The sequence below is a fragment of the Podarcis erhardii genome (assembly GCF_964252035.2).
Source record: "Podarcis erhardii genome assembly, chromosome: 16".
Taxonomy (NCBI): domain Eukaryota; kingdom Metazoa; phylum Chordata; class Lepidosauria; order Squamata; family Lacertidae; genus Podarcis; species Podarcis erhardii.
This window is the reverse complement of record NC_138514.1, coordinates 30,702,610-30,715,326: the sequence shown is the minus strand read 5'-3', so window position 1 is coordinate 30,715,326 and position 12,717 is coordinate 30,702,610. Positions and strand designations below refer to the sequence as shown.

General features: G+C 46.3%; 1 protein-coding gene across 3 annotated transcripts in view; it reads right to left on the bottom strand.

Moving 5' to 3' along the window:
* Positions 1–449: 449 nt before the first annotated feature.
* Positions 450–12,717, bottom strand: part of CLUH (clustered mitochondria homolog) — a 77,842-nt gene continuing 65,574 nt past the window's right edge. For all 3 annotated transcript variants that reach the window (XM_081843438.1, XM_081843437.1, XM_081843439.1), the window contains exons 18-26: positions 10,976–11,129; positions 9,482–9,621; positions 8,816–8,896; positions 7,117–7,242; positions 6,399–6,520; positions 6,005–6,098; positions 5,754–5,888; positions 4,383–4,456; positions 450–2,924 (exon numbers count right to left, since the gene is read on the bottom strand). In XM_081843438.1, the coding sequence (XP_081699564.1) occupies positions 2,774–2,924; positions 4,383–4,456; positions 5,754–5,888; positions 6,005–6,098; positions 6,399–6,520; positions 7,117–7,242; positions 8,816–8,896; positions 9,482–9,621; positions 10,976–11,129 (1,077 nt within the window). In that variant the 3' untranslated portion in view covers positions 450–2,773. The remainder of the gene's footprint in view (positions 2,925–4,382; positions 4,457–5,753; positions 5,889–6,004; positions 6,099–6,398; positions 6,521–7,116; positions 7,243–8,815; positions 8,897–9,481; positions 9,622–10,975; positions 11,130–12,717) is intronic.

Here is a 12,717-nt window from a genome sequence, read left to right as displayed (position 1 = left end):
GCTGGACCAAGTGGGCCGCTGGCCCGATCCAGCAGGCTTTTCTTACGTTCTTAAGCATGTGTGCCTCCTTGAGGTCATTAAGCTAAGGCCTGGTGGGCAGACCTTTTGGGTCTCCCTCTCACTGGTAGTGGCAGCACCCCAGAACATAGTGCACACCTCTGGACCCACAAATTATAGAGGTCATGTAGTCTGTAACGTAAGGAAATGTGGCAGAATAGCTGAGCCACAGCATCTGGAAAGATTCTGACCATACCACCTTAAAGCCCCTCAGGAGACAGATATCCAAGGCTGTCATTGGCTTCAAGTATAAAATTAAGCCAAATTGTCCACTGTCTGCGAGATAAATTGGGCAGATGGTTCTTTTTCTGCTTATGGCACAAATTTATTTGTGGGGAACCATTACTGGGAGATACTACTCAAAACAAAGCACACAAAACCTAAAGTAAAAGTTGCATTGAAATCTGTTCTTTATTCAGACACTTCCAAGGAAATTCTGTATTTTTCTCTCTCGCCCCCCACCTCCACATCTGGACCAAAGAACATTCTCTCGCCCAGGGAAGGGGGCAGGGCTCTTGCTATGTACCTAAATTGCACTCGCGTCAAGGAACAGGCAACCTCCGCTATCTGGGCCCCAGAACCATGCCAAAGTTTCGCTTTATTTTATTTTGCCCTCTGTAGCAGCAATTTCCAGCCACGCTACGATGACGTCGCTCACTCACACACTCCCCTCCCACCCACCTTTCTTTGGTAGCCGTTTTTGGCAGGTTTAATAGGGCCGCAGGGACCGTAAGTTGCCCAACCCCTTGCACTGAGTCTGTAACACAAGTCCCACCCCCCCAACCCATCCTTTCCCAAAATACAATATTCGAGTCACATGGTAGAAACATGACCTCTCACTCTTGTGGTTTTGAGCAGGGTGGCGGCTGACAAAATGCAATTTAGTACAAAAGGGAGAGGAGGGAGGTGGTGACCACCAGACTCTGCATTTTGAACTCAACATGATGTGTGTTTTTTTAGGCAGGGAGGGCAGAGCTAGGAAATCAGCTTTATTGTTCTTACGAACACATTCAACCTGTCGGTAATAGCAGGGACATACAGTAGTGAGAGCTATTAAGAGTAGCTGAAGAACATATCACCATTTTCCCCCTTCAGGGGAGAGCAGAATATTGGGCAGAGCATCCATTGCCAGCAATGAATGCCTTCTTGGGAAACTTGTGTTCTAAAGCTGATGAGGCTTTGGGACAAAAAACCTCCACATTGAACAAGACCCTCCCCCCCCCCCACCAATCATCTTGTTCCGTACTATATAGTATTTAATACAAATTTATTATTTTCACTGCGAGAAGGAAATTAGGGGGAGAGAAAAGAGCTTCATTTTAGGTTCATGATTCTTGTTTAGTACATTCACAGATAAACCTTTTAAAAACAACAACCCAAACATTGATTCAATTCAGCTCACCAATTGAACCAATTGTTTTCGAGACAGCAGTCTTCAGCTCCTCCAGTACGATTCTGGGGCGCGTAACTTGCGAGAGACGACCGAGGCGCTTTTGTTCCATGCCATTCACACAACTCTTTGAGAAGGGGGTGGGGAGAGAGGTAAAGTATAGGCACTAGGGATTTTCCATTGTATAAGCTGAAAAGGGTAGAGGGGGAATTTATACCAGACTTTAGGGTTGCTTTGACATGGAAGGAGCCTAGCCTAGTAACTCAGCACTCCCTCCCTGCCCCCAAGCCATCAATTCAGCTTTTACAGTTAACTTGGCATAGGGGGGCAGTTGGATGATCAGAGCCGTAGCATCCCATGGCTTGGTTTTCTTCTTTTTAAATACCCCCCCCCCTTTTTGGATGCTGTTTCTTATGCTGTGCTCAAGAGGGAGCAAAGCACAAGGAATTTAGGCGGACACAAAAACCACACAACATCTCCTTTCCTGGGCCATGAAACTTGCAAAAAAACAAAACCGCACCCCACGTTCCCAACAAATCTAAATAGTTGGGGGGGGGAAGACAAGGAAAGAATAAAAAGAGGAACCCTAAAAGGAATCCAATGGCTGTCTCCTAAATTTAGACCAAAAAAAAGTTCTATGCCATCTCCTCAAAACAGTTTCCTCTGCAGTACCAACTCTGCTCAGGCCTTAAAGATAAAACATTGAGATAAAAAATATGGCTGAATTTATATTTAATATATAATATTTATAGTGTCACCACGATCACCTAAACAGTGCAGCAGCGGGCTGAGCCTCAAAAGTTGGAAGAAAAAGGAGAACTTTTTTTGGGTGGTGGGGGAGAAGAACCACCAGGCCCGGGAGGTGGGGAAGGTTCCTTTTCTGCAAAGTTATAGATGTCCTTTAAAAGTCAACAGAAAAAATGACCTGAGAAATGTTATTATACCTCACTTGGAATTAAATCTCTTATGTACACAGTAAAAATGGATTGAAACGTACACGCACACACGCATGCCCCCTTTCCACCCTCCCCACGGCATCCCTGCATTCTCCCGCCCCAGTTAGACTCTCCGGGCACCAGCAGCTGTTGCACCGCCCCGTTTCGGGTGCCCAGTGCCCGCCTTGACAGGTAGGGTTCATTTCTCAAAATTTAGTTCTTTGCATTGTGTATTCATTGTACCAGTGCAAATTAAAAAATAAAAACAACAACAACACAAAAACACATTGCCGAGGAGAAGCCACCCCGAGGAGAGACTGAGCAACTCCCTACATCCCACCCTGGGACAGATTCAAACAGCCAGAGCCTTCTCCCGACGCAGACCCCCAAGCTAGGGGGCCGTGGCTGCAGGCGGGCTTGCTTCAGGCTCGCTCTCTTCCATGGGTTTTTCTTCCGACTCCAACTCTTCGCTGCCCTTGAGGACCTCCTGAAGTTGCTGGCGCCGCTGCACTTCGGCTTTAAGGTTCTCCAAGTCTTTTTGGCTGCAGAGGGAGAAGGGGGAAAAGCTGGGCAATCCTGGGCAGAGCAAATTCAGAGGAATAGCACGCAGAGCGGGGTGCTCAGGGGACGGTTGACAAGAGGTAGCTCATCTCTCAAGCTGTTGCCGCGACAGAAAGACCCGACCTGTGCTTATGTGTGTCTCCTATCCAAGCTGCCTACAAGCAGGCAAAGACTCCGCCTGGGATTAACCTGCTTCTGCTCCTCCCACTTCAATCCTCTCCTGGGTCATGGGAGACAGAGGAGGGGTCAGCAAACTTTTTCAGCAGGGGGCCGGTCCACTGTCCCTCAGACCTTGTGGGCGGCCGGACTATATTTTGCAAAAAATAAAAATGAACGAATTCCTATGCCCCACAAATAACCCAGAGATGCATTTTAAATACAAGCACACAGTCTACTCATGTAAAAACACTCTGATTCCCAGACCATTTGCGTGCTGGATTTAGAAGGCAATTGGGCCGGATCCGGCCCCTGGGCTTTTGTTTGCCTGCCCATGCCCTTGACTCTCCACCAGCCTGACCTCTCTCTCTCTCTCCCCCCCCCCCCTTCTCCTGCCTCTGATTTTCATCTCCTGGCTGTTAAAGGCTCCCCCAATTCACCCACCTCCACTCCTTGGTGTCCAGCCATTCCTTGATAATCTTATACCGAAAGATGATTCCTAGTTTTTTCGAAAGGTAATTTTGGCAATGCAGATTTGGCCCTGGTGCTTTCTGGAGCAGGGGTATGGAACTGCAGGCTAGGAGCCCCCCCCTCTCTAGAGACTCCTCTTTGGCCATTCCCCCTTGTTCCAGGTCACACCCCTCACCAGCCTTGCACCTCAGGTGCTTTTGTCCTGGCTGAAATGTATCCTTGTACTATGATAATGATTCAGAATGGAGGGTTGTGTGTGTGCGCTAGCCTACCGTACAATGTTAAAATGTGCATCAGTTGCTCTGCCCATTTTTGGCTCTGGCCCCGCCCACCCCTGCCATGTGTCCGGCAGGGAATCTATCCCTTGGGATGAAATCCTTTCCCCCTCCCCAGCTCTAGAGGAACAGATAAAGGCAGGAGAGACTTTATAACACAACGAAGGAACTCCCGTCACTGTAGAGCAGATGAAGAGTTTGCTATGCACTTTAAAGTTAGGTGGGGGTGAATATTTGGCTCTCCAACTACTGCTCATCTACAGCTCTCCTAATCGCTGGCCGATACTTGCTGGAGCTGATGGGAGTTGTAGTTCAGCAACCTCTGGAGGGCCAAAGGAAGTGTTGCCAAAGAAGTGACCTGGAATTGCGAACCAACCTACACCTAAGCTTCAAAATTCTCCTGAATTCTCAAAATTCTCCTGAAGGCCCCCCTGCCCATTAAAAACAATGGAGGCGACATCCAATGCCATTCATACCACCACCCCTGGAGTGGTAGAGAGAAAGACAGTCAGATACACAAAGTTTGGGGTCTCTTACCTTAGTGGAATGAAGAGAATCCCATTGATTATGTTCAGCTGCTCCAGGACGCTGGCCATACTGGGAGCTGTGAACTAAAGGAAACAAGAGATTAGCTTATTAACCAACAAAATAAAAGCAACACATGGGGCTAAGAAACCAATGCACAGTTCTAAGCAGCAAACAAAAATGCCGGGCTGCCTAAATGGGACCGTGGATCCTAGAGGCAGCCAACGCTCTTCCCCAGTATAAAGGGAGCTGGTGATTTGGGTAGCGAGCAGAACACACGGTTTCTGATACAAACAGGACTTGGTGACTGGACGACTGGGAAGGGCTCCCAGCAATGAGGATACGGACACTGGCTCAGGACCGCAATACCTCAAATGACCGGCTCTCTCCCTATGAACCAACCTGGACCCTGCTGTCTTCATCTGAGGCCTTTCTTCGTGTGCCTTCTCCATGAGAAGTGTGGAGGGCAGCAACACAAGAACAGGACTTTTCTGCGGTGGCTCCTCATTTGTAGAATGATCTCAGCAGGGAGGCGCGCCTGGCGCTTCCATTACATATCTTTTAGCACTAGGCAAAAGCATTTCTTTTCTCCTTGGTCTTTAGCTAATTAAACGATCTATGGCCTTTTACACTGGGTGTGTGTGTGTATTATTTTTGGTTTGTTACTACAGTAACAACATTTTTTAAAAAACATGCCTGGAATGGTATCTGGGAGCCAGGTGTACACCACACATTGGGTTCCAGGTTGGAAGAAAGACAGGAAATAAATGCAAGTAAATAAAATGTATGCACTTCTCCACCCTTCTGAGCCTGATTCCCAAGAACAGGAACCCTTTAGGTCAGGTTAGGCTTAGAAGGGAGTTGTTTCCTGGCAGTTCAGTTGAGTGGGGAGGGAACAAGTCACCAAAGGATCATTATGCTGACTTCAGTTGCTTCGTATCTGCACTACAATGAATTAAGCCTTGGCTTTATCTGCCATTTTTATCTTGCCTAGAGCCCTCAGTGCTTCACACACACACACACACACACACACACACACACACACACACACAAAAAACAGTGTGGCTTTGACCCAGACCCAAGTTCAGGTCCCTGTCCAGCTGCAAAGTAGTCAGGCTGATCTTCAACAATCAACTGCTTAACCCCCATCGCTCAAGGATATTGCAAAGACAAGCAATTCCAAGCTATCTGAAACAGGAAAACACCATGGCTGAGCTCTTGTGACGAGATGGGAGTAAAAATCCCCGAGTAGTGGTGCAGTAGAGTAAACTGAACAGCACTCCTGGACACTGAAGTGTGCTATGCATTGCTGCTTAATTCCTCAGACAAGAGGTACATCTTACTGCCAAAGCCAATCTGGGCAGCTACTGCAGGGCAACTCACTTTCAAGGGCATAATGTTGGCGCTGGATCCGTTCTTGTAGATCTCATTCATTGTGCGTTGCAGGGCCACAGCCTGCTGAGTCAGATATTTCAAGTACTCCGAGCTTTCTTTGGTCTTATCGTGATGCTCACCAAGCTAGCCAAAAACACACACAGATATTTATTAATACTTACATGTATATTAAACAAATGCACATACATAACGGAAACAGAAGGCGTCCAATGTATTAAAGCAAAGCAAGGGACCCTTACCTGGTTTTTGTAGATCGTGTAGCCTTCCTTCTCGTGCTGCAGAGCCGACCGGAACTCAGCTTTGCTCTCGTACACTCGGGCGACCAAGTGGTGACTGCAGAGAGGATGCAAAAAGGGAAGACAGCAGAATGATGTTTCTGCGCATGGTTGAAAAGCGATCGCGCACGTGGTGAGAATTCGGTTGCAGAAGCAGGTCTGGCAGACGCCTCCCCACCAACTTAACACTCAACAGTGTTTTTCAATACTTTCATGTAACGTTTGATCAATTGCATTTCCGTGGCTGGCGGGTCACGATACACACATTTGCAGAGGCATTCCTTAATATAATGCATGTATTTTAGCTGCGAAAGCCCCTCCCTCCCCACTGGGCAAACAACAGGATTGGGCATTTCACCTGAGTGCAACTTTCAGAGACTTGGCGCCGTGGTACTTGGAGTTGATGAGCAGCGCGTTCTCCAGAAACCGCAGGGAGAGATCGTACTCCATCACTCCATGGAGGACCAAGCCAATATTGTTCTAGGGGCAGAAGCAATGTTCCAGTGAGGCAGGGCCAGAAGTGGACCTTTAGTGCTAGAGCTGGCCTTCCCACACACAAAAGAAGCCCTAAGGAGCCCGTCCATCTAATCTACCCGCATGGCACATACAGGACACAGAGTGATCAGAGGTGCGGCAGGGGGCGAGAACCCCCCCATTTTTATGCAAAAGAATAACTTCCGCTTGTCAGAAACACTGCATAAAAATGAATGATCATCATAATCCTTACAATGCTGTATATACAATATTTTAAATCAAATCTGAAAACAAGGTACACAGGAAGATAGCAGTCTCTCCCGTCCCCCACAATCCGTTGCAGTTAATTTTGGTTACTAAGGGAATTTCTAAAAAAGATTTATACAGCACAGAATCAAGTCTGCTGAATCACAGAACTAGAAGCCCACAAGGGCAAAGGAAACTTGTGTCCCAAATTAGAAATGCAAAAGGGAGAGTTTTTTCAAGACGCTGCATCTCATTGGAAAAAGTCAAGTTCAGCTTTAGGTGTTCCGCCTGCAGAAACTACACAGGCTCTTTAGCTGGGGCTCCAGAAACCCTGGCCGGCCAACAGCTAAACTTACATCCAAGAGTGCCATTTCTGGGTGATCTTCGCCAAACACCAACAGCATGAGGTAGCGTGCGCGGTATAGCAAGTTGAGCGCTGTAGACAGCTGGCTGTTTGCAAAGCAGTACAAAGCAAGGTGCATCTACAAGAGGCATAAGAGAATCTGGTTGCAGATAAACAATTTAGAAATAATAATAATAATAATAATAATAATAATAATAATAATAATAGTTTCAACAAGAAACAAAACGGTTAAAAGTCAGAACCACCCCTCCTTGCTGTTCTCCCCGCCCCCCTGGAGAATCTTCCTTCTGTTTCCAAAATTTGGACTGTGATGCCTTTTATTTCCATAGTCCTAATTGGCATCATTCATGGTATTAGCCGCTGGAGGGGATCAGGATGGGAGTTTGGAGAAATACACTTTTTTACGATTTGGGGGTGGGTGGAAGGAATTCAAAGATAACCCAGTGAGGATAGAGTGTTTTCAGTGACTATGGAATACTGCTAGGATGAAGAAGATAAAATTTGTTTGCTGCTGGGGATGGAACAGGCTAAGTCCTGAGCAGGCAGGACTTTGCGCTGCAATGTTTTGTTGCAGAACCCAGTTGCCTCCACCAAGGGAAGAACACACAATCCAAGGCTGCACCTGCACCTTATATTTAAAGGTAAAGGTAAAGGTAAAGGTAAAGGTACCCCTGCCCATACGGGCCAGTCGTGTCCAACTCTAGGGTTGTGCGCCCATCTCACTTAAGAGGCCGGGGGCCAGCGCTGTCCAGAGACACTTCCGGGTCACGTGGCCAGCGTGACAAAGCTGCATCTGGCGAGCCAGCGCAGCACACGGAAACGCTGTTTACCTTCCCGCCAGTAAGCGGTCCCTATTTATCTACTTGCACCCGGGGGTGCTTTCGAACTGCTAGGTTGGCAGGCGCTGGGACCGGACAACGGGAGCGCACCCTGCTACGGGGATTTGAACCGCTGACCTTTTGATCGGCAAGTCCTTGGCACTGAGGCTTTTACCCACAGCGCCACCCGCGTCCCTTATAACCGCACCTTATATTTAAAGAACTCTTATGCTACTTTAAACGCTCAGGCCTTCCCCGCAAATAATCCTGGGAACTGCAGGTTGTTAAGGGTGCCTGGAGTTTTTGGGGGCACCCTGATCCCCATCACAGAGCTACAATTCCCAGAAAGGTTCAACCAACAACTCTCCTTCCTAGGAGCTCAGAATTGTAGCTCTGTGAGAGGAACAGGAGTCTCCCAAGCAATGCTCGGCACCCCTTAATAATCTACAGTTCCCTGGATTCTTTGGGGAAAGCTGGGACTGTTAAAATGCTATAACAATGCTTATTTGATGCAGATGTGGCCCAACTTCCAGGGGGAGAAGAGAAACTCAGAACTCTGACACCAACCCCCAAAAGACTGCTGCTTGTAAGCAACAGATCTCAATGGTAGAAAAGTGGGCTGGTTTTCTTTTTTGAGGGGGCGGGGGGAAGAGACTTCAAATGCAAATGGTAACAGGAATTGGAATGTTCTGATTTCAAGATCTCCCTGCATTGAGAAAACACAAAACCTAGCACCTCAGGGAAAAGGATTCTGACTTCTCCTTGATGTGCTAGTTTTCTGTGGGCAAGGGAGTGTTTCCATGATGCTTCCTCCTTGCCTCCTCAGCTGCCTGCTGCAGAAGCCTTCAACCCTCCCCGCTGTTTGGTACTTACATATTCCTGAATTGTGTTGGGGTGCTCTATCCCAAGGACTCTCTCGCTCATGAGCACTGCTTTCTGCTGGTTACTTAAGGCCTGGAACGAAAGGAAGAAGACACAGTTGAAGAGCTAGGAAAACCCAAAACCTTCTCCGCCTCTCACAAAAAAACCCAGGAGATTTTCGGGTTTGGGCCTCAGAAAACCAGTTGTTCTTTCTTGCTTTCTCAGAACGCTTAAACTATAGTTGCCAGGATTCTTTGGGAAGGAGTGCCAGCCTATAGCCCAATGGTGTCATCCGATAAAGATATTGGTGGGGGAGATTCGGGAGAGAAAAAGGAAGTACTTCTTCACACCATGTTATAGCTAAACATGCGGAACTCATTGCCACAAGATGGGGGCGAGTTCCCTCCACCAATTTGTCTAAAATCCACCAAGGGATAAAAGTCATTATACTTCTACGGTCAGCCCTCAATGTATCAGAGGCAGGTGTCTTCTAAATACCAGTGGCTGGGGATCTGTTGTTCTCCTGCCCTGGTTGTGGGCTTCCCAGAGGTACCCGATTGGGCACTGTGGGAAACAGGAGGCCAGACTAAAGAGGCCTTCCTTCGGTCCAACCCAGCAGCCTCCTGCCTACGTAATGCAGAAGATTTGGGAGCAGCGAGAGGTCAGGGCTGCCCGTACCTCTGAGTAGTCTCCCATGATGTAGTTCAGGCGAGACAAGAGACGAAGGCAGGCGCAGATTTCCATGTGCATGGCGCCATACACGTTGTTGAACAGGTTTAAGGCCTCGCTGATCAGCTCGCAGCCCTCCTTCAAGAAACCTGAAATGAGCAAAGAAAAAGCACTCTTGAGATTGCAGGTGATGCTTAACTATAAGCAGTTGTTGGCATCCGTCTGTCTCGAGAGACAACACAGTGCACCTCTGGAGGTGAAGTCAAAACCGCTGCATTAGCAGCACTAAAGTGACCAAGCCTGGGCAGTGCATGTGGAGGCCCAAATGACAAGACCCTCCCTCTCAGCCTCACTGATGTGGTCCAAAGGAAAGCAGAGCAATACGTTTGGCACCAGCTTGGCTGCAGGAGTTGCAGGAAGAAGGCATGCAACACACCATCCAGCCACTTTAGAGATCCACTCCAGATTTGTGTAGGGTTTACCCCTTAGCCTTTTCTTCTGGATGTGGAGGATGTAAGCAGTGGAGGCTGGTTTTATCAGTGCAAATGGGGCACTGGCCCCACAGCCTCTCAATCTGCCCGCACCTTGCTGCTTACAAGTCGGGGAGGGGAGACGCCTCCTTTGTTTTTGTTTTGTTTTTAATATAATATTTATTGAAATTTCAAAAAAGGTTACAAAGGTAAGAAAAAAATAATACAAAATACAAAATACAGAAAAAATAAACACAATTAAAAGTAAGTCCATCATTCCATAACTTATCTTTCATTTACTTGTTTCGCTGACCTCCCCACACCTCCCTTTTTTGTATTCCTGTTCAATTGGTTAACTCAGCAAATCCTTTCCCTCTTTATTTTTATCTTAATCCCTTATCTTAATATATTATAACTTTACTTTCTCGCCTGTTAAAAATCCATTTTCACCTACTCCTTTCTAGCATTACTGCTAAGAACCACTTAACTTCATTCTAACATTCATTGATGGGGAGACGCCTCCTTTGTCTCCATATTGCCCACTTGTAGAACTCAGAGGGAGGAGGAAAAGGACAATGTTGCTGGATAGCTCAGTTGGTAGAGCACAAGACGCTTCATCTCAGGGTTGTGGGTTCAAGCCCCACATTGGGCAAATGATTTCTGCACTGTAGGGAGTTGGACTAGAAGACCGCTGCAGCCCCTTCAATGTCTGCAATTCTACGAATTATGTGTCTGTGTCTGCTGCTGGATCTGGCGCCACCTAGTGTTGGGCTCCCTGCATTCTGCCCTACCCTACCCCAATGACTGTGCCGTACATATGTGTTGCAAATTAAGTGCCTCTCTCCCTGCCACATGCCTTGCACAGAGATCTGGGTAAACTTCCATTTTTAAAAATTTTATTTTAAAACTTCTCAGGAAGTCAAGATCCAGCTTATAAGAGCCCCTGGGCTGCCAAGGTTCAACCCCACCCCCAGGACCAATCCACCTTGGTTTGAAACCAAATTCACAGCCAGTAGAACCTTGCAAGTGATACCTTGCTGCACTTTTGCCTGGCCGCTTTGGAAGAAATGGAAGGCGTCCGAGGCTTTGGGGTTGACGTGCTTCACAACTGGGAAGATGTTGAGGATGTCCTCTTCTGTGAATGTTGGCTTGTGGCGGTTATCAAAATTGTATTCTTTCAGAAGAATCTGAAACACAAACACACACAAATGCTTCCATACCTTTCCTAAGAGAAAAGGAAAAGCCAATTGTTAAGTACCACTCTATGTTGCCTCAGTCCAACCCTAATTGGGAGTCCTGCGTCCAGGTTCTGGACGCCACAGTTTAAGGCGGGTATCGACAAGTAGTGTTCCCAATGAGGGCTGATCCTGTTGCTTGCTTCCATAATTTTTTTTTTAGAAGCTTTTCCACAATACAATGCAATAAAAAGCAAACTAATCTAACTAAGCTTTCCAGAGATGGAAAGAAGATAAAAGTCCCCACCAGAGAAGAATGGAAGATTAAGTTGATGGATTATGCCGAAAAGGCAAAAATGGCTGGAAGAATCAGAAATCAGGAAGACCAAAATTTTAATAAGGAATGGGGAATTCTTTACAATTTATCTTAAAAACCATTGTAAACTGCTAAAATAGTCAGTGGGACTGGAGTAGCACTTGCAGTTTAATGGTGAATTTTGGACATTATGGAGAGGTAAAAGATTTGGATTATTATAAAAGATGCAGCGGGAAATGATTAATAATAGGACCCACAAAGGGGAGGAGGGAAGTCCAGGAGATTCTTTGGAATCTTGTTTTTATGTTGGATGCTGGATATGTGCAGTGCTTTTTTCCCCTTTTAAAAACATGTTTAGGGGTACTCTCATTTTAACTCAAGGAAATCACCATTTTATGGTTCAAATCGGGAAAAATAAATACAGCATATGGACAAAAGTACAAAGATTCACAAAATGTTTAGGGGTATGCGTACCCCTGCGTGCCCCCAGAAAAAAGCACCGTATAATATTATCTAAGTAAAAAGAAAAGAGAAAAGAAAATGCAAAGTCCTCTCTCAAAAAATAGATTTTAATACCCTCCAATGATAATAGGGACATTTTCATCTGAGGAACTACGCAGGGTGTGCTGTTGCTTCGGCATCTGTGTTTCTGCTGCCACCCCCACGCGGGATTTCTCACCCCCCCCCAAACCCCCCCCCCTGACCCTCATTGACTGCTCTTTGAGTTTTGAGCTGCTCTGCAGCTGTGGGGTGGCAATGGCTCCTTGACCATAGCAAAGGAGGAGGCCTGGGTCTGCACGTAATAGTGAGCCATGGTTAATGGTGACCAAACGAGGCTTGTAAACACTGGCAGAATCCAAGACCAAGGAGAAGAGTTGGTGGAAGAAGATTGGAAGAAATTTAAAGTATATTTACAGAAACACTGTAAAATTAAGGAATGTTAGAAGGATGTTGGAATGAAGTTATGTGGTTTTAGCAGAAATGATATAAAGGATTAAGTAAAAATGCATAGAAGAGAGTGAAAGAAGAGAGTGTAAAATTACAGTATGTTAAGATAAATTATTGGGATAAAAACAAAGATGGAAAGGATTTGCTGAAATATCTAATTGAACTAGAATACAAAAAAGGGAGGTGTGAGGAGGTCAAGGAAATAAGCAAATGGAAAATAAGTTATGGGAAGGTTTGATTTGTCCCCCCCTTTTTTTTTCTTAATTGCTTGTATTTTTCTGGGTTTTTTATTATTATTTTTTGCTTGTCTGTATTCATGGTCTTGTTTTTTCTTGC